General features: G+C 42.9%; 1 protein-coding gene across 16 annotated transcripts in view; it reads right to left on the reverse strand.

The window, feature by feature from the left end:
• Kcnma1 (potassium calcium-activated channel subfamily M alpha 1) overlaps positions 1–26,491 on the reverse strand; it is a 738,489-nt gene that overhangs the window by 129,860 nt on the left and 582,138 nt on the right. For 9 of the 16 annotated variants that reach the window (XM_026789548.1, XM_005367700.3, XM_013353971.2 and 6 more), the window contains exons 16-19: positions 23,906–23,974; positions 21,523–21,534; positions 14,332–14,418; positions 7,695–7,771 (exon numbers count right to left, since the gene is read on the reverse strand). In XM_026789548.1, coding sequence (XP_026645349.1) covers positions 7,695–7,771; positions 14,332–14,418; positions 21,523–21,534; positions 23,906–23,974 — 245 coding nt within the window. The remainder of the gene's footprint in view (positions 1–7,694; positions 7,772–14,331; positions 14,419–21,522; positions 21,535–23,905; positions 23,975–26,491) is intronic. The other 7 variants (XM_026789554.1, XM_005367704.3, XM_005367703.3 and 4 more) reach the window with 1 other exon arrangement.

A 26,491-nucleotide genomic window follows, 5' to 3' on the forward strand; every position in this document is an offset into this window, starting at 1 on the left:
TTCTGAATCATTTTTTTCCTACAGAGGTCACCCTATCACAATGGGCAGTGGAGACCTCCCACATCAGAAGGCTCCGGGAGGGAGAATAACATCAAACCAGTGACTCTCAGGGACTGTTTGCAACTGACACGGTTGGCTGTCCTGGAGACCATGCATTGCTGTAAAATTTTGTATTGTTAGCATGCAGTAACAGGCTGCAACTGGTAACCGAGGCAGCAGAAACCCGTTTGCTATAAGAAGATTAACTGTTAATTATAAGCAGTCACATTCCAAAGCAGCATATGCATAAAACAGAAAACATGCCAGTACTCGTCACTCCTTCCCGGCCATTTTACGCTCACGCCAAATGCAAAAGAGAAATTTCAAAGGACAAAGACCACACACACATACACACACACACACACACACACACACACACACACCAAGAGTGATCAACATGAGGCTCAGGGACAAGACACAAACAGTTAAAAATTATTGAGCCCCACATACTGACAACACAAACAGTTAAAAATTATTGAGCCCCACATACTGACAAACCTTCCGCGCCATGACGTCTAGGGTGAAGATGACCAGTTAAGTGTGTGCCTCCTTGTCTACCACCCCAGTCAGGTGTGTTGTCACCTATGTCCTTCTAGGTTTACTGTCTAAGAAGGGAAGGGCAATTCTGACCTTCCATCTGGTGGAGTGACCGTCAGGCATGATACATGTATGAACAGTTTTGAGATTTCTTATGGTCCACTTTTATTCGTGGTCAAGATCAGCAATGAAGAGCTGAAGATTTGCCTCCCACGTGGTAGGTGTTCTAGAAAATGTGGGCATTCTATTCTTGGGTTCTAAAATAAAGTCACGTAGGTACCATATTACAGACTTCTAACGTGGGCATTACTTCTCCATCACCTTCCTCAACTCTATGGCTTCCTAACCCTTCATTATGGTTTCAATAAATTCTAGACTCTCAGAACCTTCTTGGTAACTTTTTCTTTTCTATAGTCAATGTGGGTTAGAGGATTTATTTCATATATCAGAGAGAGACTTAACCCCCACAAAGTTGAGTTTCACAGACGTACATGGAACATTTCGGTATCTATTTAAAACAAAAAAAAAAGTTTCTCATCTACTCCTGGCCGTAAAAACATGTCTCCTCTCCATTGGTGTGTGCTGAGATCCTTTCTTAGTAGCCATACAGGGCTCTTCCCCATCACCAGAGAAAAGATTTTAAGTAGATTGTGAAGGTAAAGCAAAGTAGGTTTATGAGGACATCTAGTGGTAGCTGGCTGTAGGACAGCAGCTTGCTAATGGCCTGAAGCAGAACTTGCTCTTCTCTTCAGAGGAGAAGAGGGTTTTGCAGTCTCTAAGAACTGAAACCTATGTGGAGCCACTTCAATTCAAGGGCAGCCTCTCATCTATGATGTTCCGGGGCAGTGAGGACAGAGATATGAAACCTCCTAGGAGCGGCTCCTAGGAGCAGTCAATAGAAGTAACTTGCAAGCACCTTGGTTTTATACTGCAGCTTCCCAAGAGGGACTAGACAAGAGTGTGTCTCGGCAGGTACTCGTCACTTTGTCTTAGGGCTCTTGGAACAACTTTATGTTCTACGAATTGTACCCATAGGCCAACTTAACTCTGGGAAAGAAGAAATATAAGCCCCTCGGGACTTTGTTTTCTCTCTGGCCCACAAAATGTTCTTGTTCTTGGACCAGTATCAATGATTTGAAGGGATCATGTCAGTGCCAAGAATCTGATTTGGGTTCTCACCTTCCGCTAAAACAGAACAAAAATCTATGTTTGAACAGCTTCATTACTTCAGAAGAAAGCTTTTATGTGCTTTTCTTCACCACAATAAAATGGATATTCATCCACTATTTCCATTATGACTTCCTAGTAGTATTTATAGGGACAAAATAGGAGTACTTCCCTAATGGACATCATCAAGGCTCTCTGTTTACTTTTGAGTGTTTAAAATGGAAAGCTTTCTCAGACACACTCTTGCAAAACTTTCCCTCTACTTTCAAAGGTTGGGATGGCGAGAAATTAAACCTGCTGCAGATGTAGCCTGCTCACTTCTCTTTCCTTGGGACACACTTAATATGATCAGGTGCTAGGCCTCAGGTCCTCTGCTGGTTGGCCTTTCTGAGCCAAGTCTGGAATGGAAGGAAGGGTTTCAGCCTATTCTGTCTGCGGTACCATCTGCCTCCGGCATCAGCAACCAAATGGCCAGCCAGGTTGCAATTGCAGAATCTTAATTTCTGGGGTGGATTGGAAGGGAGAGGAAAAGCAGCCTTGCCCAAGAGGCCCAGGTGGAGGTTTACAGCTGCTAGAGGGAAAGCTCATTTAGGTTTCCAAAGGAGCAAATGTAAGAGGATACTAGTGTAAACGAAAAAAAAATGCCATTAAATTAAGGTACACTTCTCAGATCATGGCCTCACTTTTCAAATCAGCCCACGGAAGGGAAGCATTATTTCTTAGCATGACTTTACAGCTATTCTTCTAGGGCTCAGTAGCTACCAAAGTTATAAGCAAACCCTCTACAGAAGAAAAGCCCACTGAGGTTTTTGTTTGAAGCACATCATTATATATAATGCTAGGAAGCAGAGGTTCTTTCATATACTATAAATAAGAAATGATGTCTTCACTTAACACAGTTCTTCCCGTTACCTTCTGGAGAAGAAGAAGGTCTTACGCATGGCTTTCCATGATCGGGAAGGAGGGAAAGGCAAAGATTAAAGTCAGCAACCCTGAGCACACACCCAGCTAGTTGATCTGACTCGCACCAATCACCCTGGAGCTGGGAAAGGAGGGAGACTTTGCCAATGGAGTTGTTTGTTGACTGGCATTTTGTAGCCCTCTAGTTCTCAAAAACTGCTAGAGCATGAAAATCTGGGGGTGCAGAAGCAACACGTCCACATACATTCCACAGAGCCAACATGGACCGAACTGTGTGTCGCACTGAAGAAGATCATTATTTTGGTTTGGCACTACACAGAACATCAGAGACTTTGCACACATGAAGACTACCAGAACTCAAGCGGTCAACTTGCTTCTTCTTGTTCTTCTGCAAAGGATCATGGGAGGTCCAGTGCTGAAACACCTTTACATTCCAGAGCCAATGAACGCAATGAGTTGCAGACTGGGTCCCCTTTCTCTTTCCATAGAGTCTTATGTCTGGAAGTCAAGACCCAATGCTGACGGCTAGTGCCCATGATAGCTAGCATTACAGCTGCAGGTCACACATAGAAATACTGGCCTTAAAAATTACATTTGGTTGGATAAATGGAATCCTATGCCTTGAGTAAGTTAGAGAGGTCTAGAGACTTGTATTGACTCGTTTAGATTCCTACATGGCTCATTCATGAAAAGGAGCATTCTCCCTTAGTTAACCAATGTTTTTCCTTCAAAATAAGCACATTGATCCTCCAGATGCCTAACATTCACGGAGGAACTGTGGAGGAACTAGTGGGTGATAACGAAAGGAGAAGTTGTACTTAAAAGCAAGGCAACTTCATAAACTGTAGGAAATAATGACCACCTGTCTCCAGAAAGGCAAATACTTAGAGTCCCAAAGGAGTACTCAATTAAATATCCAGCAAGCACCTTCTTGTACAGAGAGGCACATATAATATCATCAACACATTCCTCTCTCTATGGAATCTCCCTATGATTATATATAAAAATATGCATTTTTACATATAAACTACTGGTGCATATCATATATATCACAACTCAGGAATATATATGTAGCCTATGTTTTTCCTCCAGGAGGGGGATTCAAGCTCCATAGCAGGGGAAAACAAGTCTAGTTTATCAAAGGCAAGCATGACCATGATCCCCGATGGACAAAGCATCTAAAGATAGAGTGGGGGTTACTCCAGCCTAATCCGTGTCCCTTAAAAGTCCTGAGGTGAGGCCTTCAAGAGAAACACACTGTTGTCAAGGTCTTATTTTCGAATGGAAAAAATAAGACCATGTCCAGAGCTTGCTGGAGGCTGGGGAATGAAGGATGCATGGAGAGTGGGCTCTGGGCACTCTCCAGCTCCGGGCTACTCTACAAGGACTGTGTTGGGGCATGAGCGAGTTGGGGCATGATGTAACTGCTACATGCAACATGAATACCAAAAATAAAACGAAACTGAAATTGTACAGAAAAAAGTATCTCATCTAGAGAAAGAGCGGGAAAACTGGACTCTGGGCTGCGGGGAACGCACTTTACTCACAATAGATCACTACCAGGGTGCAGTTAAGATAGAGTGGGGGTCGTATTCCAAGGCAGCAAAGAGGAAACAAAATAAATCAAAGACATGTCAATGATTAGAAATTAAAGAAAATTCCTTCACACACATCAATCTAAACATGACTTGTCTCTTGGCAACTTTTCAGAGGCTGGGAGGGAAGTGTAAATCATTAGACCAGGTTTGTGGCACAGAAAAAGAAAATGAGTCAATGGCAAAGTCTGAGAGCCTTCTCCTTGGCTAGACATCTGAATTGGACTCGCTTCCTGGATGGATGGAGAGCTATGAGGAAATGGAAAGAAACGCACACGTTAAACTAGACTACCACGATGGGATCTCCACAGATGGAATAGCCATGTGCCGGACTTCTCCCAGAGAGGACACGGAACATTGGAGGTTACTGAATGAGGAGGAATGAAAAGGGCAAGGGAGAGACTGGGGAGGAGAAAGGGGTAGGGACAGGAGGGTTAGGAAACATACACAAATTCTGGGGGCTGTTATTAGCTTTGTGCTCACAGCTATATCATTTTATGGTGAGTTATTAATTGCTGCACTAACAGGTTTGGATAAATAACAGGGTGGAACAACTGTCCTTTCCAGTTTTGCTATATTTGTTATGAGCATATGCTACTAACAATGCTAACTACTTCTCATGAAGGTTTCTTCACAGCCAAACATCTTCTCCAATTTCTTCAATTCCTGACCTTCGTGAGAAGGTTTATATTCCATTATTCATTTTATTGTAATCCTCCCAGACATATATGCATCCTGTCCTCCAGGGTATGACCTTTTAATTGGGAATAACAACATTTGAACAATTCTGATTATTATCAAATATTAACCGCTCATTCCATAACCTTGACACTCTTAAGAGCAGCTTGGAGGAGGCCATCCTTTTGCAGCAATGATGTTGTGCATGATAAGAGATTATACACTCACTAGCTTAGTTTATGGAATGGAAATGAGGGGACTAGAGTAATTGTAAATAAGTGTGCTTTTCACAAGAGTATGGAGCTAAAAGTTTACTGTTGTTTGCTTGCCTGGAGCAGAGATGGAGAAAAATACCTTAGAAGTCAAATCCTTATTTGTAAGAACTTTAAAAGGGGCATGCCATAATAATATACAAAGGGGTCCTATCGGAGACACTCTAATTTCACAGAGAGTGAATCAGAGAAGCTCTTTCCTCATCTTTGCCTTTTCCATTCTGCCTTCCAGAATGAATCCCCCATTCAGATGCAAAGGAAATCTTTTCAGCTGAGACCTGATGATGTCATTTCCTTTCCCAAAATCACCTGGTAACTTTTGGGCACAGGACTAAAATCTAGTTTCTCAGCACTATCTCTGCTTTCTAGTATGATCTCACTTTGGACCTCTCTCTCCAGATGCCACAGACCCCAAAGGCCCTCTCCCCATCCTCTAAACACTGCAAATGGCTTCTTGCTTTTGATTCTAGTCTCTTGCTCTTCTCCGCACCCATGTTTCAACTCCACTATCACCTCCCAAAGGACCAGTCAAGCTATGAAGTAGTAGCCTTCCTATAAGAGCCCTGGCATCCTCAAATTGTCTTCTCTCTTGTCTTAGCATGTGGGTCTCTATGAATTTATATATTTCTCAACATGGCATGGGTTTGTCTCTTTGGCTTACAGAAGGTTTGGAAGGGATCTCATTCACCATTCCACCACAGGCACCAAGAAGAGACCATGCATGAAGAGGTTACACAAAAGCACATGAATGGATGCTGACCTAGTACGCCAGAGCCTTACTAAGGCTCCCAAGGGATGGGTTTGCTTATAAAAAGACCCTTGCATGGATTATTGGCCTCAACATTCTCCCATTCATTTTGCCCCCATTGCCACTAGGAGAGTTTCCTTACTGAGTTCACCCTCTTGCTCTAGTGATTTTCTTGCCTGCATCTAGCCTCAGGATGGCCTGTTCCTTCCGATGGAAATGATTCTGAGGATGCCTGCTGCACGGCTAAGTTCCCAGGCACCTGGTGAGAAGCGGGAATGAGTCCTGGAGCCCGGGGCTGACCTGATAATGACCTTTTTTCTTCATCTTCTACTCACTCAGATGCTCTTCCTTGGGGGTTGAGAGAATCAGGAAATCCTTCTGGGTATAGGTATAGTGACAGAGTATGGAAACACAAATCATGGATGCTAAAAAGCTGGCCTAAACTGGTGTGTGGAAAGGAGTCCGAGAAGACTTCTACAGAAATGTCTCTAGACCGAGTACTGCCCATAGGTGCTTCCCAGAAGACCAGTGTATTAATGCTCAGGCAGTATCATCTCAAGTCTTATTGGTTAACACGTCCCCTTCAAGCAGCACAGTGGCAAGACCCTTGGGGTGGCATAGCCCAGGAATGGTGGCCTTTTGACTAGCTTCTTGTAAAATGGTATTTTATGAGAGGGATTTTTTTATAACTCTCTTCCAATTCATTTAGCCCAAGGATATCCTTCCTCCTGTAAGAAAGATCAGGGCACCGAAACCACAGGACTCAGGCAGGCCTCAGGGGACTGGAATCCATGAATGTTGGTTGTATGATTATCAGAAATTCCATTGTCTCACTAAATAAGGAAGGGTCATTGTTGCTATAACTGGATTAAATAAAGCCCAGCCAGTTATACAGGGTCATGGTGAGGATCAAAGCAAACACAAGGAGCTTTTCGAACCATCAAAGGGAAGACAGCCTTGCATTGATTTTCTTCTAGGGTTCAGAACAATCTCTACTGGGCTGTGCAGTCTAATTGCTGCAAAAGGTTGGGCCTCCCCAAAGCAAGGACTGTTTCACAGCATGACGTCGATGGAGCTCGTAAGCTGTGTTCTGGAGTCACCACTGAGGGTGCGAGGAAAGCTGGGGTGGAAGCCAACTGGGATTGTCTATGCTGGAAGCTTCTGAGCCCAGTCTAGTCCACCCCATAAAGCAAAGCACTAGGGGATAGGGGATGGCCTGTAGGCATCGGTGACTGGTAGCCTTGTTGGGAGCAGTACTTTTGCCCTGGGGTGATCTAAGTCTGAACCTACAAGAATCCCAATTGAAAGACAGTCTATTCCGCTGGAGAGTGGGTTCTGGGACTTGCTTCCCTTCTACGACTACACGTAGTCTCTTAACTTAGGGAATCCTCCCTCATCTACTGTAAACACGATATAAAAACGTCCCTTCCACCAAAGCTGCAGGTAGCCTCCATTTCATCCACGATGTTTAGCTGTGGGCCAGACATGTCTGCTTCTAGAAAAGTACTAGGAGGTACTAGCCTCTCGCCTGGGCACCAACTGTGATTTCTTTTTCATCTTTTGCTCTAAGCAAGGACTGGTATCTGTTTCATGTTTCATTAAATGGTTGGGAGAAGTATCCAAACACATTCAAGAGACACTTGGTATTTAATGTCCTCTATAGGAAAAGGAGAAGGGAAAGGAATTTGGGGATGAGGAAGGAGAGCAGGAGGGAGGGGAGAAAGAAACACTACTTACGCCGCCTGCAGCCGCATTTTTTAATTCTTTTGGGATCTGTGACGTCATCATGACAGGCCTTGCAGTAAAAAAATGCCCTGGAGAAAGAGAACGGAAAAACTGACACATCTCATAATCCACCCAAGTAAAATGAGTACCACGTGTCCCCTGAGGTGGTGCCAAATTAATGAAATATGCCAGGCCTAATTTCCTTTTATCTTTCGAGAAGTTTAGACATTTGCAGATGGAAATGTTTGTTGTAAGACCATTCACTTCAAACCCAGCATTCTGTGATTCGAGTTGGTGCTTCTTTTTATAAACTTTTATTTGCAAAGGCACCGGGAGAAAGGTCTTGCTGGTGTGATACACTAAGCTTGTGACTAATTTCTGAGAACACTGGTCCTTGGAACACATGGGTAATAGCCCCAAGTCTTTGGAGTATACATTAAAAACAATTCTAAATTCCCATAGCTTACTCGAATACACGTTAAAAAGGCGCAAGGATGACAGGCCTTGGTCAAACCTAAATGTCACCTTTGCCACTTCACAAGCACCTTTCCTCATTGACCAAAGGCAGAGAGGACAGAGAGTTACTGGAGGAGGGGCACAGAAAGATTCCAGTGGTTCCCCTCAGACTCTCTCCTGGAAGTCAAAGCCCATTCCACCCCAAAGCTGGCGAGATCCATTCCCATTATGTCTGCTCCTAGCACAGATAATAAATTAAAGACTCTCTCTCTCTCTCTCTCTCCCTCTCTTTCTCTCTCTCTCCCTCCCTCCCTCTCTTTCTCTCTCTGGAATGAGAATCAGGTGACCATTGGAATGGGATGAGGAGGGGAATGATGGGCAGAATGAGCCATAAGGAGGAGCCATCAATAATAACAACAAAGTCCCCTAATCTGACTTAAGTGCCAGTCTGGGACCCCAAAGTGAACTGGTTGTGCCAAAGTTAATTTCAATGAGAAGAACTAAGATGATCTGGAAACTACTTAACATCAGCATCCAGAGAAATTAACATGGGCACCTGGGTGGGTGGCTGAGCCCTTCCAGCTTGAGCTGGTACAGAGGCATGGCCATTCAGCCATTCAGGATCTTCAGCACAGGCGTCTCTAAGTGGCAGGAGATGGTCAACTTTGGCAAATCTATTAAATAGGCTTTGTAAGATGGCTCTGCCAAACTGCGCATTAATGTTCAGGGCTCGAGCACATTAGGCAATCTGGGCTAAGGTGTGATGTTCAGTAGGTTACATGCATTTTTAGCTTAAGTTCTTTTCAAATTAGGATGGTTTACTGGGGTGTCACTCCATCATAAGTAGAGAAGCATCTGCACTGGGGAGGTAATAAAGTTTACTGGAACGACCTCTCAACCCTCTGGATTCAGGAACTAACAAAACCCTGGGCTTAATGCCTTTACCACTCCCAACATGAAATTGGGTGCCAGGAATAAACAGAGCCATTTGTCGATGGAGGCCAAAGAAATAAACACAGTTCCTAGGTTCTTTTATGTTTTCCACAGTGTGTACATTTCTACATCAAGTCCAATGCTCTTTCAACTCAAGGGGCTCCTTCACCGTTTCTTTAAATGTCAGGCGTCATCTCCTTTGCAAAAACAGAAAAAGCAGCTGTCTGCCCTGCAAGGCATTGTGGGTAGGAAATGAATGGATGGTAGGCTGCCTTGAAACAAGAGGGACAAGAAGAGGCATCCATTTACTTGGGGCAAGTGAGTTCCCAACTACTTCCTCTGGCCATTTTAGGACCCCTTAGATGCTCTCGTGGATAGCAGCAATGCAGCAGTAATAACAGCTAACAAACCATAGGCTGGGGCTGCTCTAAGCATGTAAAAACATTAATATATCTGATCTTCAACAACCCTTTTTAAAGGAAGCTTGGCTACGGATAAGGAACCTGAGGTGAGTAGCAATTAAGTGGCCTGCTCAAGGTCACACCACAAAGTGGCAGAGTCTGGATTCAAGTCCAGGAGCAGAAAGTCTTAAACATGTTTCTCTAAGAGATTAAGAGATGAGCCAAATGAAAAAAAAAAAGCCCAGTTCTTTATATTAAACATCTTTAAAGATTTATTTAATTATTTATTTTATGTATATGAGTACTCTATCTGCATGTATGCCTACACACCAGAAGAGGCTATCAGATCCTACTATAGATGATTGTGAGTCACTCACCATGTGGTTGCTGAGAATTGAACTCAGGACCTTTGGAAGAGCAGCCAGTGCTCTTACCTGCTGAGTCATCTCCCTAGCCTGTAAACATTTTGTTTTTAACTGAGAAAAGCTATGTATTTGTGATCTATGTTATGGAGAAACCAAGCAAACCAACACACAGGCTTTCATCTACTAGTTACTTTGTATGTGGAGTGAGAACATTTAACATCTACCCCAAGAGAAAAACTGTTAAAAGAAATTTCCATGAATACAACACACTGTTTTAACAACATCACTCTGTGGGTCAGGGAGAGGGCTCAGCAGGTAGCAGCACCTGCTCCCTGACAGCTGGAGTTGATCCTGCGTCCCATGTGGTAGAAAGAGCAAATTTGTTCTCTCACCTTCCTTCGAGGTGAGTAATTTCTCACATCTATTCAACACAAATAAATAAGCAGATGCAAAAAATAACCTATTTTGAACCAACTATGGTCTCGGCACTTTGCAATGATCGCCTGCATTTAATCTTTCATTTAAATGAATATTTTACGTCCTTTGACCCTTGTTCCCCAGATGTCCCTGCCCCAGCTTCTAGTAACCACGATTCTACCCTGTGCTTACATGGCCTAGACTTTTTAAGGTTTCACATATAAGTGAGATTGTGCAATGTTTGTCCTTCTGTGCTTGGCTTCTTTCACTTAGCGAAGCAGGTGCTACAGTCAGACAGATGCGGTTAATGAGGCAGATGAAGAGCTAATGGTGTCCACGGTCACAAGAAGACATCTGCTGCAGATGAAGGAGGCAGATTCTTTAAACTACAAATTAATTTTTGCTAAGTGGCAGTTCTTTGGAAGCTACACCACCCAGAAAAGCCCCCATTGCATTCTCTTGGCAATGTCCTTTGTTACAACTATGCACTTGACCCTGCAATCTCAGTGATCCGGAGAACAGAACCCCACTGGTCTTAGTTTAAAACCCTGACTATGGCTTCCAGAGCCTTTCCCCATTCCTGGTGGCTTCTCTATTTTCCTGATGCTTGCCTTCTCACTCCAAAGCAACTACCATCTCCTTCTTCCCCAGTTCACACACCAGCCAAGAGACCCCGCCTCCACATCCTGCTAGGTTGGCTTTAGGGTCTCCTTGTCCTCTGTTGCTCTGTGTGACTGGCTAAAGGCAAGAGTCTGAGAGCAACAGAAACTGAGAAAGATTGAGTATGCTCTCTGGAGGGTTGTGGGATAGTAACAAAAACATTTCCCCACCGGAGGGCAAAGCTCCCACTAAGTGGTCATCACTCCCCCTCAAACTTCCGCCTTCTTCCCCTGGTCCCTGCAGTTTCAGGCTGAAAGCAGCTATCACCAGCCTTTATGACAACTTTATGGTATGTTTAGGACTGATCTTCCATTCACCATGGCCCAGACAGAATTTCTCAGTTCCTACCGCCCCCATCTTCTCCTAGTTTTTCTCATCTCAGCAAGACATCATTGTCACCATCGCTCATTGCCCCAAACCTAGGCCTAAGCCTTGATTCTTCCTCCTCCCTCACTTCTGTGGAGTTCATGAGGATGCACTACAGGCTCCCCAGAGTGCTCCAAATAGGAGTCTCCTCCTGCACAAGCTGCTAGCATCTCCCCACACTATTTGATGCTCGCTGAATATCTTGCCTCCTCTCCTGCCCCATCACAGGCAAAGATCTTTGAGAATATAGTTCTGATCACATGCATCAATATGCTTCATTCCATGATAAAGCCATTCTCTTTGCAAGTGCCCAAAGAACCAGATGCAGCCTGTCTTCTGATGGCTCCCCACTTCCATCCTCTGGTACTCTCCCGGCCATGCTGTCCCATGTTGTCTCAATAGGACAAACTTCACACTGTTATCGTCCTTCCCCATCTGATCTTGATATGAAAGTCTCCTTCCCTTCACTTCTGTCTCTGTCCAAATGCCACCTGTCTGGAAGAGCAGCTTTCACTGACACCTAGTTGAAATCCTTCTTTCATTTTAAAGTTTTTAAGAACCTAAAATTCTCTCCTCTATAGATTGTGAGCCTCAGGACAGCAAATAGGATCTCTGGAGCCTTCCAAACATTAATCAATGGCAGATATTTGATGAGTGAATGAATAAATCAATTTGAGATTGCTTCCCAATTTTTGGGATTCCATGTTTTGAGAAGAAACCAGAAGTAGATATAATATATAATATAGTATAATATAATAGCAGGTAACTCTTTTCACTTGGCAACTAATCTATTATTTTTAATTATGACTCAAACAAAGTATGTATTTGCTAAAGAAAGTGGGAATCACAGGACTGTGTTCCTGAGTTATTTAAAAGGGGGGATATTTAGGGAAAGCCAAAAAAAAAATATGACCAAGTACCTATCTCAGAGTAACCTCTTAATTTAAGTAGCTGGGCTCACTCCTCCTTGTCTAAAGCTAGCACCTCAAGTTTCTATGACCAAGACTTCTCTCAGTGCATGGTGTTTTGCCTTTTTTTTTTTTTTGATGCCACAGCAGAGGGTAAAACCCAATAAGAAACCATCATAATCTACTTTTCCATTTTTTACACAACTTGTTCAGTTTCACTCAGATTTCCAATGTCTTTTCTATAACTTTCTGTACTCTTCATCTATTTGAAATGCCCTAACTGACAGCATTTTCTCTGACAGATCACACGCCACGGAAATTACAGGCTGGGGTTGTAGCTGATGATGTCAGCATGTATTTGTGAATTCCATAAAGCACAGGAACAAGACATATTACATTCCTTAATATAGGTGGTAATTCGTTTCCTGAGCTGCTCGGTGTTTGTGACACTCATTAGTGAGAGATGCAGTAGGAAATAGAACCACACAAATGGGAGCCCAGGTTGAATTTGCTGTCTGGAAGGTGTGCATGATGTATGGTCGCCTGTGCTCCCAGCCTACCATGCTTGGAGCTGAGATTCTGCTTCAAAATTCAGTGTCTCACATCTGGACCAGGACATAACTATTCTAGAGTCCCTGGGGGTGGGCTCACACAGACAATTTCCTTTCTCACCTGAACGTCCATCTAAGGGTAGTTCTGATGGCCTCCTGTCTCAGCGTATTTTACCCATGAACCAGATAGAGATGGATCTCTCTTACATGGTTTAACAATGCCAATCATTCTCCAATTTCCAATTCGCAGAAGTAAACTTATTGGAGAGATCAGTAAAAAAATAAAAATAAAAACCAGAAAACAAAAAACAAAACCAGAAAACAAAAAAATAAAACAACAACAGCAACAACAACAAAAAAAAAAACCCTCAACTCTAAGGGTTCTTTTCCCCGGAAACTTTTAAACTAGTAGTCTAAAAACTTGTTTAAAGTCCCACTTGCTAGAGTTGAGTGGATAGAAAATCATAAGCCTGACTTTGTCAAATATTAGCAGGGTTCTATATTAGCATATTTGAGATTTTGCAAATATGTCTTGTTATGTCTCACTAGCACAGTTACTTTGCACAAGCTGGCCAATGAAGCCACGTTTTAGTTCCTTCCTAGACAAAGAAGGAACTCTAAGGCTGGGTGAGGTCATGAACCCAAAGAAACCCATTAGTACCCAGAGCAGCGGTGGTGCAGAGTAAGTAGGTGCTGGCCTTTTACAGACAAGGCCAGAGTTCTGAGCACTTTAGAAGACTGACTTCTATTTCTGGGGTAATTTTTGAGGGTTGGCATAAAGAATAGGCACACGTTGGATGGGCCTGGCTCTGAGTGGGGACTCATTAGAAGACAATGGGTATCCACAAAGAATTGAAGACACTCATAGTAAGTATTGATTTAAAATATGTAACACAATTATTCAGATGAGTAACTTTTCTTGATTAATTATATCATATTTTCTGAAAGCAAAAGTTCTGGAGTTGGTGGAATAAAATCAAATATAAACAAAAGTCTAAATTGATATACAAAGTCTTGTGATTCCCTAAGTTACTTAAATAGGAATAAAGACATTAATAAAAAATTTTAAGAAATGTGGAGCCTGGTGCTAACCTCATACTAGACCTAAAGAGGCTTCCCAACTGAAGCTGACAACGTTAGCCAGGGCTTAGAAAGTTGCGAGCACAGATAGGGGCATTTTAATGTTCCGCCGAAAATTAATCCAAACTGTTTGAAGTTCTTCTTGGCATTTACATCAGAACATATGCACGGACATTTACCCATACAATATTAGGAAAGTGACCTCAGACAGGGGCCAGAAATCCTGTGCATCTCCTTCAGAACAGAAAGACTTAGAGTGACTTGAAGTCACTTCTGCTTTCTGGGCCTCCGATTCTTTCCTTGTAAGATGAAGGGACAGATAACGATGTTTCCTGATCTAAATTTTTAGTATTCTGACTTAAAGACAGGGAACTGACTGTGGGAAAAGACACCCTAGGAAGCAATTACTACTTCTGGAGGTAGAGTCTTGGACATATAGAGCATGCAGGTCTCAGTAGATCTAAGTGTCTGGGGTTGGACCAGAAAGAAAGCAGATAAAAATCAACTCTTACCTTTTAACTTCTTTGGCATCACTTGCGATGAAAAATCCTAAAGTACCTTCTTGGATCTTAAGGTGGTTCCCAGGGTTAATTAATATTCTGCTCAATGAACAGAAACAAACAAAGAAGACAAAAGTGTGAGCTGGGGTTCAGGATAAAGACTTGATGACGACACCATCCTGTTGCCTTGATAGGGGCCCCATTTGTCTTGTTCCTTAGATCTTTCCTTAGAGCCTGACATTCACTGGGCCACACATCTAGTTCAATCATGCCCTAATTTAGCTCCAGGTAGCACACTCCAAGTCAGGGCCATCAAAGGTCTGGGTCTTAGGGTCTAGGTTTGCTTAATGGAGCTGCTTAGCTGCTCCCAGAAGTACATTCTTCAGGATGGATCCATTTAGAAACTGATTTTGATGGTCAGTTTTGAAACACACTCAGCCTAAGGAAGTTCTATGCAACCCCCACTTCCCCTTAGGTGATTGAGCATTAATGGGACCCCTATGTGTATACAGTAACATACATATATACATACCACATATTTCCATGGGGAATGGTACAAGATACCTATGTTACATGTAATGCATAATAAAACCGCACATCTTTGAGGCTTTGATAAGGACATGTAAGCAGACTCTATGAAAAACACGATCTACACACTGATAAAGAAAGCTACTATCTGTCAAATATGCCCAATGATTCCCGTCTGCTTTCTATAAAAATGGATGGGTTGTGTGAATGAGACATAAAAATAGTATTCTGTCATTGGGGCCCACTGCAGCTTAAAGACAAATGAAAATTATCTCTAAAAACAGAAACAAAACAACTGCCTTGTCTTGTAGGGATATATAAACCTAAATATGCACAGCCCTACAAGTGCTAGAAATGGACTAGCTGGCCAAGTTATGTTGGGGGTGGCATAGAGATCAAAGGATCCTAATCTAATAAATGGGAGAAACAAGCAAGTTTCTGCTGATCAAAAGCAGAGTACTGTGTTGTCCTATGCAGAAATAGTAATGAGGCATTGTGTATAACAGGTATAGAATTTACAGACTTGGGAGGAAGCAAAAGACAATAGCACTATTATTTGATATAAAAAGCTAGTGATTAAGGCAAGAGAGGTTTGGGCTCGGGTTCACTGAAGACCCCCAGCTGCCCAAGACAAATGGGGGCGGGGAAAAATTAATATGTGATCTTTCTGTAGTGGTAAGATTCAGGAGACAGTATTGTCAAAGTAGCTCTCTCTCTGCAGCAAAACAGGGAGAGCCCAGGTGAACTTCTGAACTGTTGGGAGAATTCTGATCAGATCATCACCCTGAGGTTACTGTTCACAGTTGCGAACAGTACAAGAGCACCTACCATTACCTACAAGACCTGACAGTGGGAAGCGGGGCTTGTGCCATTGCCATGGCTGCTGATAACACTAAATCAGAGAGAATGAAGAGGCGACCGCTCTGCCTCAGAACCACCAGCAGCAATGAGGTTCCTTCCACATCAGAACTCATCAGTTCATCCTAATGGGCCTGCGGTCTGCACTAAGGACACACTGCAAAAGGCAGAGGTTTTACAAAGAGACCTTATCATGACTCCTCTGCCAATTCCCACACCCATATCACAAGCCTTCTCATTTAGCACAGTCATGAGGCAAAGGTGTCAGAGATTATACAAACTGTTGCAGTTAAATGAATGTAAAAATTAGTTTGTGCTCATTAAGGTGCATGTGAGATCATATAGTTTATATTGATTTCCTTTTCAAAATCACCTACGTAAGGCATTTTAGGATCACAGGGTTCTAGATTTTGTACAATCTTTGCCTTGTTTTCCTAAAAGGCAGTTCCTATGTGACTGCCTCTGCAATCAGAAATTGGGTTCATATTCCAGCATTGAAGTGGTAATTTGGGGTAAGTTCCTAAACTTACCAAGAATTCAACTGCTTTTCCCTATGAGAGGTGCATTAAGACTAACAATAGCCATTTGTCAAAGAAGATAATGTCTAAACAGCTTGATGCCTTTGATTATGGTTACTGTTACCATGTCATCCCTGTAAAAATGTTCAAGTATATTGCATTCCATCAGAGATCTCCTGGCTCGGTGGACTGGAACACTGTGCTTCTTATCAAAAATATCCTCTATGATGAAGTTATAGAATTAAAAACTATACATGATAGAATAATGCATGAGTACTTCTATTAAAAAAAATTCCCACACTTCTGGAGTCTTAAAAGTATGTTCCCCAAAGTTTGGGAAGCCTCTATTTTGCTAAGAATCCACATAGGAGTGGAAGGGATCCTGAGCTGGCTGGATGGGTGGGATTCTATCACGACTCGAACAACAGAATACGGAAGGTAAAATTTGACACACGTTGTCTTGGTCAGACAATTATGTCCAAAGACCTGTGCTTTCTTTTCTCATGCTTTGTGCCACTTTATCTGTCCCATAGTGATCCAGTCCACTGTCACTGTGAAATGTGGTGATCTCAGGGTTCCTAGCCACAGAGGTTTTTCATTTTCCTCTGGTCTTCATCTGCACTGACTGAACAAGAATTGGCCTGCGGTGACATCAGGGATTGCAGTCTAGAGAATGCAGGTAGAAGTGGTTTGCTGCAGTCTTCAAGCATCTTTTAATCAAGTCAGTGCTGGTGGAGATCAACCTGGTGCTCAGGCCTCAGCTTCCCTAGCCATCTATGTTAGTGAAGCACTTAGGTGCATGCATCATAACCACTGGATCCTGGCTTCAAAGGAAGCTAGGTCTCACCCTCCTCAACTATAAGATGCAGAGAATAATACCTGACTGACAATGTTCTTAAGAGAATAAAGGCTATAGTCTATGCATTAAGGACACACTATGTCCTTAATCTTTGACTTCTATAAATATAAGCAAGGTGACTAAAAACGTCAGAGTAAAGAAGCCCTCACACCTCCACTGGCCTACTCTCGATTTTGTATTCAATGCTAACAAAATCCTTGGGAAGGTGTGGTCTCTGGGCAACATCTAGAAATGGGTTACTACAGATTTACCTTCTGCTACAAATCAAAACCACTCTATTCCTTGAGTTTTATGGTGATATGCAAGAGATAGACAGCATCTCCTGTCCCCAGAGCTCTTGGGATCCCCAAATACCCTCATGTGCCCTATGGACAGGGTGCAAAGATTAAACTTGTATGCATATAAAGTATGAGGCAGGTATAAAGGCTAGGCTAAGACAGGCTTTGGTGGGTTCATTTGAGGGAGTCAAAAGAATGAGCCCATCCAGGAAAAAATATGAAGTCCATAAACACAGGTGCTCTGTGCCTTGCAGGCTAGACTGAGCTCTAAGGGGAAGTCCATCAGACAGGTGCTCTGTGCCATGCAGGCTAGACTGAGCTCTAAGGGAGGTGAAGAATAGGCCTCTGATTCCTGGGGCCCAGAACATAGGAAGTTTCCTAGGTGACTTGTGAGTTTCTCAGCCTCTTTGGAGAAATACATTCCTGATTTTAGTATTTCAGATCGCATAACTGTTACCTGCATTCCAAATCTAGAAACATTTAAATAAATGCTAGTCTTCTTCATCTGAAAAATGTAAAAAGATATTAATTCTAGGCAGGAATAACTTTTTCATCTCCCTACAAAATGCCTTTTATACTTAAAATTTGCTATTGACTTACTAGGAATGTTAACTTTTTTGTTTGGTTTTTTTGTTTGTTTGTTTGTTTTTTTGGCAAATCTCTCTGATCTTTTTAGGAGACTATTCAATGTCACGTTTGTTTTGTTCTTATGGCTGCCAAAGATCTTCCTCCACAAGCAACACTTTTAATCAATTTTCTGGCTCCAATTTTGTTTAAGTCATAAGCTTATCAGAGATAAAACTCAAGATGTGTCATGCGGAGAATCAAGGAAATCTCCAAGAGGAGTCTCCTATCGGGAGAGGCCTTTCTTCCTGCGCATCCATTAGCAGAATTCCAACAAGGACATCTTGGCAGAAGGAGACATTTCCTCATTTCAAGGAAGATATAAATTATCCCCCCTTTATCCCCATGACCTTGCTGACTTCAACTGAAAACGCCTAGTGAGAGCTGGCAGCACCGGGCTTGTGTGGTCCCATCTCCATGAATTCTCGCTCACTGCTTTTCCTACGTCTGCAGCAAGGCTTATTCTTCGTCTGCTTACTCTTCACAAGAGCAAAGCACACACTTTCTCTAAGAGATCACTGCCGGTTGGAAGACTGAGAAACAGGATCCCCGTTTACTTCTGAGTTGTTTTTTTTTTTTAAATTTATTTATTTATTTATTTATTTATTTATTTATTTATTTATTTATTACGTATACAATATTCTGTCTGTATGTATGCCTGCAGGCCAGAAGACGGCACCAGATGGTTGTGAGCCACCATGTGGTTGCTGGGAATTGAACTCAGGACCTTTGGAAGAGCAGGCAATGCTCTTAACCTCTGAGCCATCTCTCCAGCCCCATACTTCTGAGTTTTCCTTAGTAGAACTTAGGGAGTCCTACATGCTACAGGCACTTTCTAGATCTGTAGAATGAATGGAAACTGGCCTCAGTTCTCCAAGTTTCTCTTTTTCTCTCCAATAAATGAAAGCAACAACTACTGCAATTCTCATCAGTCAGCCTGATCAAATGCGTGACCACAAGTCTTCTTGTAGATTGGCCACCAAGCTAAGTTCCCAGAGGCATTAAGTATAAATATACAAATATGCAAATATGTAAACAGTCACTTAGGCAGCTGGAGCAATTGGTTTCAATACTGAAAGCAAAACTCACTTAGAATTGAAATGCATGTTTCTGATTGCAGAACATATCCACACAGAATGGGCTCTATCCAATGGGGCATGTTTTTATCAGGGCCCTAGGGCAGACATTACATTGACTATCTTATGCTTGAACTTGCGGCAGATTGAAAAAAAAAATCAGGACTAGGTGGGGAGAAATATTCTTTTTCTTCTCTCCAATACTTAAGGTGCAACAGCTGCAGAATTATTTAGTAATCCTTCCTTCAGTCCTCCTAATCCTTAGCTTTGTTAGGGGGAATGGCCAATGACTAGTAATTCAACTGAAACAGATACCTTGAAGAAGACTTTCATCTACTATGGACAAATAGACTGCGTGCATGCATTTGTGTGTGTGTGTGTGTGTGTGTGTGTGTGTGTGTGTGTGTGTGTAGTTTTGTTCCCCCCCCCTTGAGGCATCATGTACCATTCCCCAAGCAATTGAGAAAATATCACCACTTCTGTGAAGGTATAGTTTATACTTGGAAACACTATGATCACAGTTGTGTCTAGCAAGCTAATGGGACTTCATTAAACAGAGTAAGCAAGTCAGAACCACTGAGGAGCTCAGTTCATGCTATGCCCTGCTGACTCACACCACTGGGAAGAGGTCTCTCTGATCACTCAAGTTCATAGACAATTACTGTCAGCAGGAACTTGATTCAAACCAATTTCTGTCCCCTCTCAGGAAGTTCAACTGCACTGCAGTTTGTGTTGTGTTACGACATAGCTTAGAAAAAACCCAAATCTCAAACCTCATCACTTCTCTGGAACTTTCCATTTCTTCGGGGCTTTACAATAAGTGCTGCTGGAGTCCCACACAACTAGACACATGCATTTACATTAGAATATGTGTAAAAGACACAGGTGTGTATTCCATGCTTCAATATGCATAGGCCTAGTTCACTTACATACAGAGACACCATAATCAAGGTTGCTCCCAGCTGGTCAGACTCAAATGACCATCACTGTGGTCCACAACAATATTGGCAATATATGATTTAGCCCAAGTTCACATCAATAATCTTAAAAGTAAAATTTCCATATATTTGTAGAGTATAAGAAGACTAGCTACGTGGGAGAGGCTAGAGAGCTGATCTAGGAAAGATAACACTGGACATGTGGTTCTGGGAGCAAGCCATACTCTCTGGTACACGTTAAGACAAGTCATGCCCATATCACAACATGCCTTCACCACAAAGTAAAAGGGCCCCAGGCCAGAAGCCAACAGCAGAGGTGCAACCACTGTGGACCTCTGAAGATGCATAGTGTTGCAATAACTTCTCGCAGTTGGATCATATCAATAATACCAAACTGACAGGAAGCCACCTCTATTTATTCACATCTACTAAAAAAAAAAATAACAGAAGATCTGACGTTGGAAAGAATCCCAGACAACACAAACACACAAGTATAAACACAAACACATGACAGTGACTACAACCACAGAGAAGAACATGAAGAGGTCGGCATTGTCACAGTCTTTTTTCAACAGTACTGTCTTAGAGAATGCCTTGTAAAAAAAAACTATGCTGAAAAATGTAACAACAACAAAACAATCACCCCAAATCCAAATAATTCAAAAAACGCCATTGATAATAATTTAGTCATGCTTCATGCAACACAAAACAGCGGCAAAACAGGATGAAGTGACATGGTAAAAGCTGAGATACTTCCTACTAAGAAATGTGCCAAATACACAAGGGGCAAAAGAAAACCATGAGTTTGTCCCAACAAACAGTGCTTATTGTAGAACACAAATACACAGCTGGGCAGTTCAGTGCTGGCATTTTAAGTCTCTACAGAGAACTGCTCAAGAAATTAGATAGTCAAAATGAAATCAACCCGAACAAGAATGAGGAAAGGGCGAGGTGCTAGGGCTTGGTCTCTGTTTTGTGGATAAAGGACAGAAACTGATTGACAAAGTGGAAACTCAACAGAGGGGCGAGAAGGTCACTGGGAATGTGGATGTGGGATGAAGACAAAACGGTGCCCGCATCTGATGGATACCAGGACAACATCAGGACAGTACAGAAACAGACACAGAGGGCTGGAGAGAAACGGTCTCCTTTTCAAGTTGAATATTATTTGTTTTTATCATTAGTGCTAAGATTGAAGACAATCTATGCCTTTCTGTTTACCTTTTTACTTATTTATTTTAGTTTTCCTGCAAAGAAGTTAGTGCATCAACCAAAAGAATCAACAAATCAAACAAGGACAGCAGCAGGCTACTTTTATGTATTCTAGTGGGAGACGGGTGATACATATGTATAATATATATATATGTATAGATATACTATATATATATATACTAGACAAGGGAATGAGATTATATATCCATATATATAATCTCTCTTCTTGAGTTCTTGGCAAATGGTTAGTCCTGTGGTTAGGGTGAAGACAGAGGGTGGAGGTTGGAAGGAAAGTTAACGAAGAATGCATACCGCTTTCGGCTTCTGCAAAACGACAAGAAAAGAATTTCAAATCAAACAATTTGATAATAAATTGACTGACACCAGGAGGAAGGAAGGAATAAAACCTTTGTTTCAAATCATTTGAAGGATGCATGTGAAAACAAGGTTTATCAGCAAAGCATGGAAACAGGATCATGGGTGGAGCCAACAACAGAGAAGAACCTCAAACATTGGTCAGAGGTAGGAAGTGGGAAGAGAAGCAGCTTCTCTAGATTTCCATACCTTGTCCATTACAAAACGTGAGAGGATGAGGACTAGTTCTCTCACAAGGATATAAAAACAAAAGTGCGCTTTGGACTTAGACGCTTTGTTGAGTACATCTTGTGTTTTGTTGGGGTACGAGCCACGTTCCCTCCAGCACACCTTTTCCACAGCACTCATGTGCTTCCACACTGAGACCAAGCCACACTGAGGATTAATGCTGGCAACTGCACACAAAAAGCCAATACAAAGCCAGACAAGTTCTTTTTTTGCCTTTTCTGGGGGCACTAGGAGGGAAAACAAAATCACAACCTATATCTCTAGACATGGCTTTGTTGGAAACAGCTCAGGTTTATGAATCAATGAGAGGCCCTGTCAAAGAGAAGGCTGTGTTTTCCTGGGACCTGAAATCTGTTTCCTTAGAATAGTGCCTGGCCTCTAGTGGCACCTCTCTTTCCTGGGACCAAAGGATGGTAAGTGGGAGCTGAGTGGCTGATGTTCATGGCTCAGTGCTGCCATGAGATCATTCCAGAAAATATTCAACACCACCTACGCAGCGATCCTTTTCCTCCCTCCCTCCCTCCCTCCCTCCCTCCTTCCTTCCTTCCTTCCTTCCTTGCTTCCTTCCTTCCTTCCTTTTTTTTTCCTTTCTTTCCTTTATGTTTGTTTGGAGAGAGATGCACAAAAGCAATAGAGAGAGGTCCTCTGATCCACAAAGATTGCCATTCACAACCTACCCCACCCTCCAAAAAAAATCCAAGGACCCACAGTCCTTCCTCCATACACATGGATCCAGGTAAGGCTAGTATAAAGGTGGGCTAATGGTAACTCTAGCAAATCCCACGTTAACTGTTGACAGACAAATGGCCATGGCTCTCTTGGGCTCAAATAATACTTTTAATAGTCTTCCCTTTGTCAACAAGGAAAAGAAAAATGTATCCTTCCATGCATAGTTTTGAAATTGCTACCGCAGTGTTCTACAAAAGGACACCAAATCCATCATTTTCTCTTCCGGTGTCTGGTTGATTTGGATTTTCAAAGTAACTCGGCATTTGGTCAGATTGGCTATGGACAATCTGACATGACAGTTAAGGGGAGGGACAACAGAGGATCCACTTGCCTGTGATCCAGTGTTCCTTTTGTTTACGTCACAGACACATATTTGGAAATAGGCGTGTGTGTGTGTGTGTGTGTGTGTGTGTGTGTGTGTGGTCATTTATCAAGACTGACAAAACTCCTTGAATGACGCTAGTAGAACTTTTTAAGTGTTGTCCTGCATTCTGTTCGGTTATAAAGACGTGTATTGAGGTGGATGGGCTGCCCTTCTGGCCCTGTGAACATGTAGGAGCAAAAGCCTTGCTAGAGCAGGTACAGCATCTGGATTCATCGTTTCAGAGAACAAAAGTCAGGCTATCTTTTAACCAGCTATCTTTCTCCCCAAACTATGAGTAAGAATTGAGGATCCAAGATTATCTGTGTTATCAACGAGGCACCTAGGACCTCCCACCACCAGTACCAGATTCCTGCTCAGACATTGCTGCCACCAACCAGCAGTAAGGTCATGTTATCAACTGGAATGTTATCTATTTCAACCAGACCTTGTCCCTCACTGGTCTGATTTGCACATCATTAAGTAAAAAATAAATAAATAATGAGAGCTCCTGCCTCAGAGCTCTTCTCTTCTGGCTAAATTACATGAAGCTGGTATTCTGCCACCTGGCTATGGCTGCAGTGGGAGAAACACATATGGTCCACAATAGGCTGCTTACATACAGATCGGCTACTGAGAGAGCTGGCCCCTCCCATTACTGCTCCACCAGGCTGCTGGAAAGAAGGCCTGAGGCCACCTGCTTTCTGCTTACAGCAGTAAAAAGAACTTCAAGAGAGATTCCTTCCATTCCTGCTTTCTTGTGTAAAAGGTAGCTATAGCATAGTGGGTGGAGCTACCCTCTCCTGTCTTCCAGAGAAATGTCTGGGTGTCCAGTGGAGCATGGGGTGACAAGCTGGTCTGAAATAGAAGCTGCAGTGTCTTGAAATGTTTCGCAGGATTCTGGAGGTGCTGCACTGGGTTCCAAGCAAATAATTCATAAAGCGAGAAAGAGGAAGTGGACGGACCCCTCCCGGGATAAACACTACATGAACGTCAACTTACCGGCTCTCCCGGTTGGCAGACTTGTACTCAATGGCTATCATCAGGAGTTTCAGCTTCACAAAGCACAGCCTGCAATGAGACAGAGAGGCCTCCCAGTCAATGACTGTGAACAGCGGAGTCTCATAACAAACCCCTTCTGGAACTTCCAGTCCCTTAATGCAGCCATTATCCAGGGAGCCCTCAGTCTACCCCCAGGTGCCAAAGGCAGGGTCAGTAAAATGACACCTCCACATCTTCCCCATTAAAGCTGATTTCCCACAGGTGATAAGGGACTGGATGTTCAAAGTGCAAATTGGGCTCTGGTCTGGATGTCTAGACACAGACCCCAAGCAGAGATTTGTGCCTGGGGATTTACAGCGGCCAGATTCATTAGTTACTCAGCCGGATAGTAAAATGTTAACTGCAGCGGGAGGAAGAGACTTGGAGCAGTGTGACCTGTTATTTGGATTCCATTTCGGCCTTTTGTACAAATGGCTCATACTGTTGTTCAGAGCAGCCCCCCATGTGCTTGGAATGACGGTAATAATACTTAGCCTCCATCTAAGTGCCCAGCGCATGCCTACAGCTTTCTCACTCCTGGTTCTATCCAGGCTGCCTCACCTCCTCTGCGCAGGGCTCTGGGCGGCAGACCAGACTGCTCTCTGTTGGCTTGTTCCTGCCTCCCCACCTTCACTCTTGTGCACCCTCTGCACCCCAGTATCTTCTCTTCTCTTCCAAACCACTTGCCCAGGCCACAGCCAGTCTAATCACCAGCTCCAAGCAATATTCTAGCTATTGCTCTCTTTATAGATTTTATTTTTCAAACCTCGCCAGCACCTTGCCTGTATCCACGTCATTTAGCTCCTAGCTAAGTTTATGCTGGCTGTGGCTGCTTCCCATTCTCTCCTTGGCCACAGGCAAGTCTTCAAAGTGTTTGGAATTCCCCCCATAGTGCACAGCAAACGGAGCCACTAACACAGAGGGCCTCCATAAACAGATGAATCCTACTCACTGTGTCTCAGCTCCAAGAACATAAAAAGAGGTGTCACAACATGCTTGTGCACAAAGAGATTCAGGTAGTGCTAGTCATGTGGAGTAGAAAACTCAAAGGCAAAGGTTAAATGAAGAACGGTACAGTGGAGTGTAAGGCTGCCAAATCCAAAATGAATTCTGAGAACTGTTTTAACGTGTTAGAGTCACAAAGAGTAAGATAAAACATTGAAAATAACGTAGTAAAATTTAGATTAAGATGGTCATTGACTATTTAAAGAGATAAGAGCTCACACAAAGAAAAAAATGAACCACATATATTATGTATCACATGTTTCTACAATAAGCATTAAATCATATATTCTAGGAGATATTAAATAATGAAACATTGCTCAAGTGATGATGAAAAATGAACCCTGGTTATTTAGTTTCAGGATTGTAAAGGGGATGGGGATGAGGGATGAGGTCCTAGCTAAGGCCTAGGTGGCTCTACTTATTTCTTACCACCTTCCTCAATGGGAGATACCATCCTTCTATTTGACTGGTGGTAAAGTTAAGACCCAGAACGCCCACACAACCCATCCAGTGGTTAAGTATTAGGCTTCTAACTGACCTAGAGGGAGAGACATCTTCCCCTCCTGTGAAGTGTGCTTTCAGGGAAAGTACAATTTTAAGCCAATATATAAGGGAATCAATAATAAATTTCTAGATCTTGACAAATCCTATGTAGAAATAAAACCACTTGTGAGGATAAATAGTAACTGAGGGGAAAATAAGTGTGTGAATTTGTAATAGTCCAGGAGGACCATCCTGAAGATGCAGAGAGCACTGAGGAGGAAGGAGAGGGCAAGGAGAAAGGGATCTCTGGGGGATAGAAATGGCAAGAACAAAAGTCCTGAGTCATAAAAAAGGTCTGAATGATTCAGAACCAGACACAGAGCCTGCAGAGCCGGCACTGGAAGAGCAAGTCAAGACAAGCCATGGGTGGGTCAGAGAGCAAGGTGGGGTGAAAGGTCATGAGGACTCTGCTTGCCCCAACAAGGCATGTGCTGCTTATTCTAAGCGAATGGAAGACATGGAGTTGATGTGACTTTGTGTGTGGATACATGCAGGTGAGGGGTGCGCGTGCACATTGTGGAAGCCAAGGCTCAACCCTGAGTACTGCTGCTCAGACCTTGTTTTTTGAGACAGGTCTCTTACGGGAGATCAATTCTTCCAGGCTATCTGGCTAGTCTGCTTCAGGGATATCCCTCCCTCGTACTCCCCAGCACTCGGATTACAAATGCATATGCCCACACCTGCCTTTCTCCATGGATCCTGGGGGTTGGTCCTCATGCTTGCACAGTGTGGACTTTGCCAGCTCCTCAGCCCCTGTGGTTGGTTTCAAGTGAGGAACTGACATAATAAGATAGGTTAGGCATAAAGATGTGTGGCTAGCAAGGAAAGTGCTGGTGAACAGTGAGAGCCTCCCATTCTCTTTAGGGAATAACACCAACTGCTTTTTCTTGCATGGGAGATGGGGCTCCTTGGTATTACCATCCACACAGACAGTCGGGATTTCAGAAGAGCAATTCCATACGAGGGTATCTGGGCTCTCCTTACAATTGATTTGAAGGC

The sequence above is a fragment of the Microtus ochrogaster genome, unplaced genomic scaffold, assembly GCF_000317375.1.
Source record: "Microtus ochrogaster isolate Prairie Vole_2 unplaced genomic scaffold, MicOch1.0 UNK21, whole genome shotgun sequence".
In the NCBI taxonomy this organism is placed as follows: Eukaryota; Metazoa; Chordata; class Mammalia; order Rodentia; family Cricetidae; genus Microtus; species Microtus ochrogaster.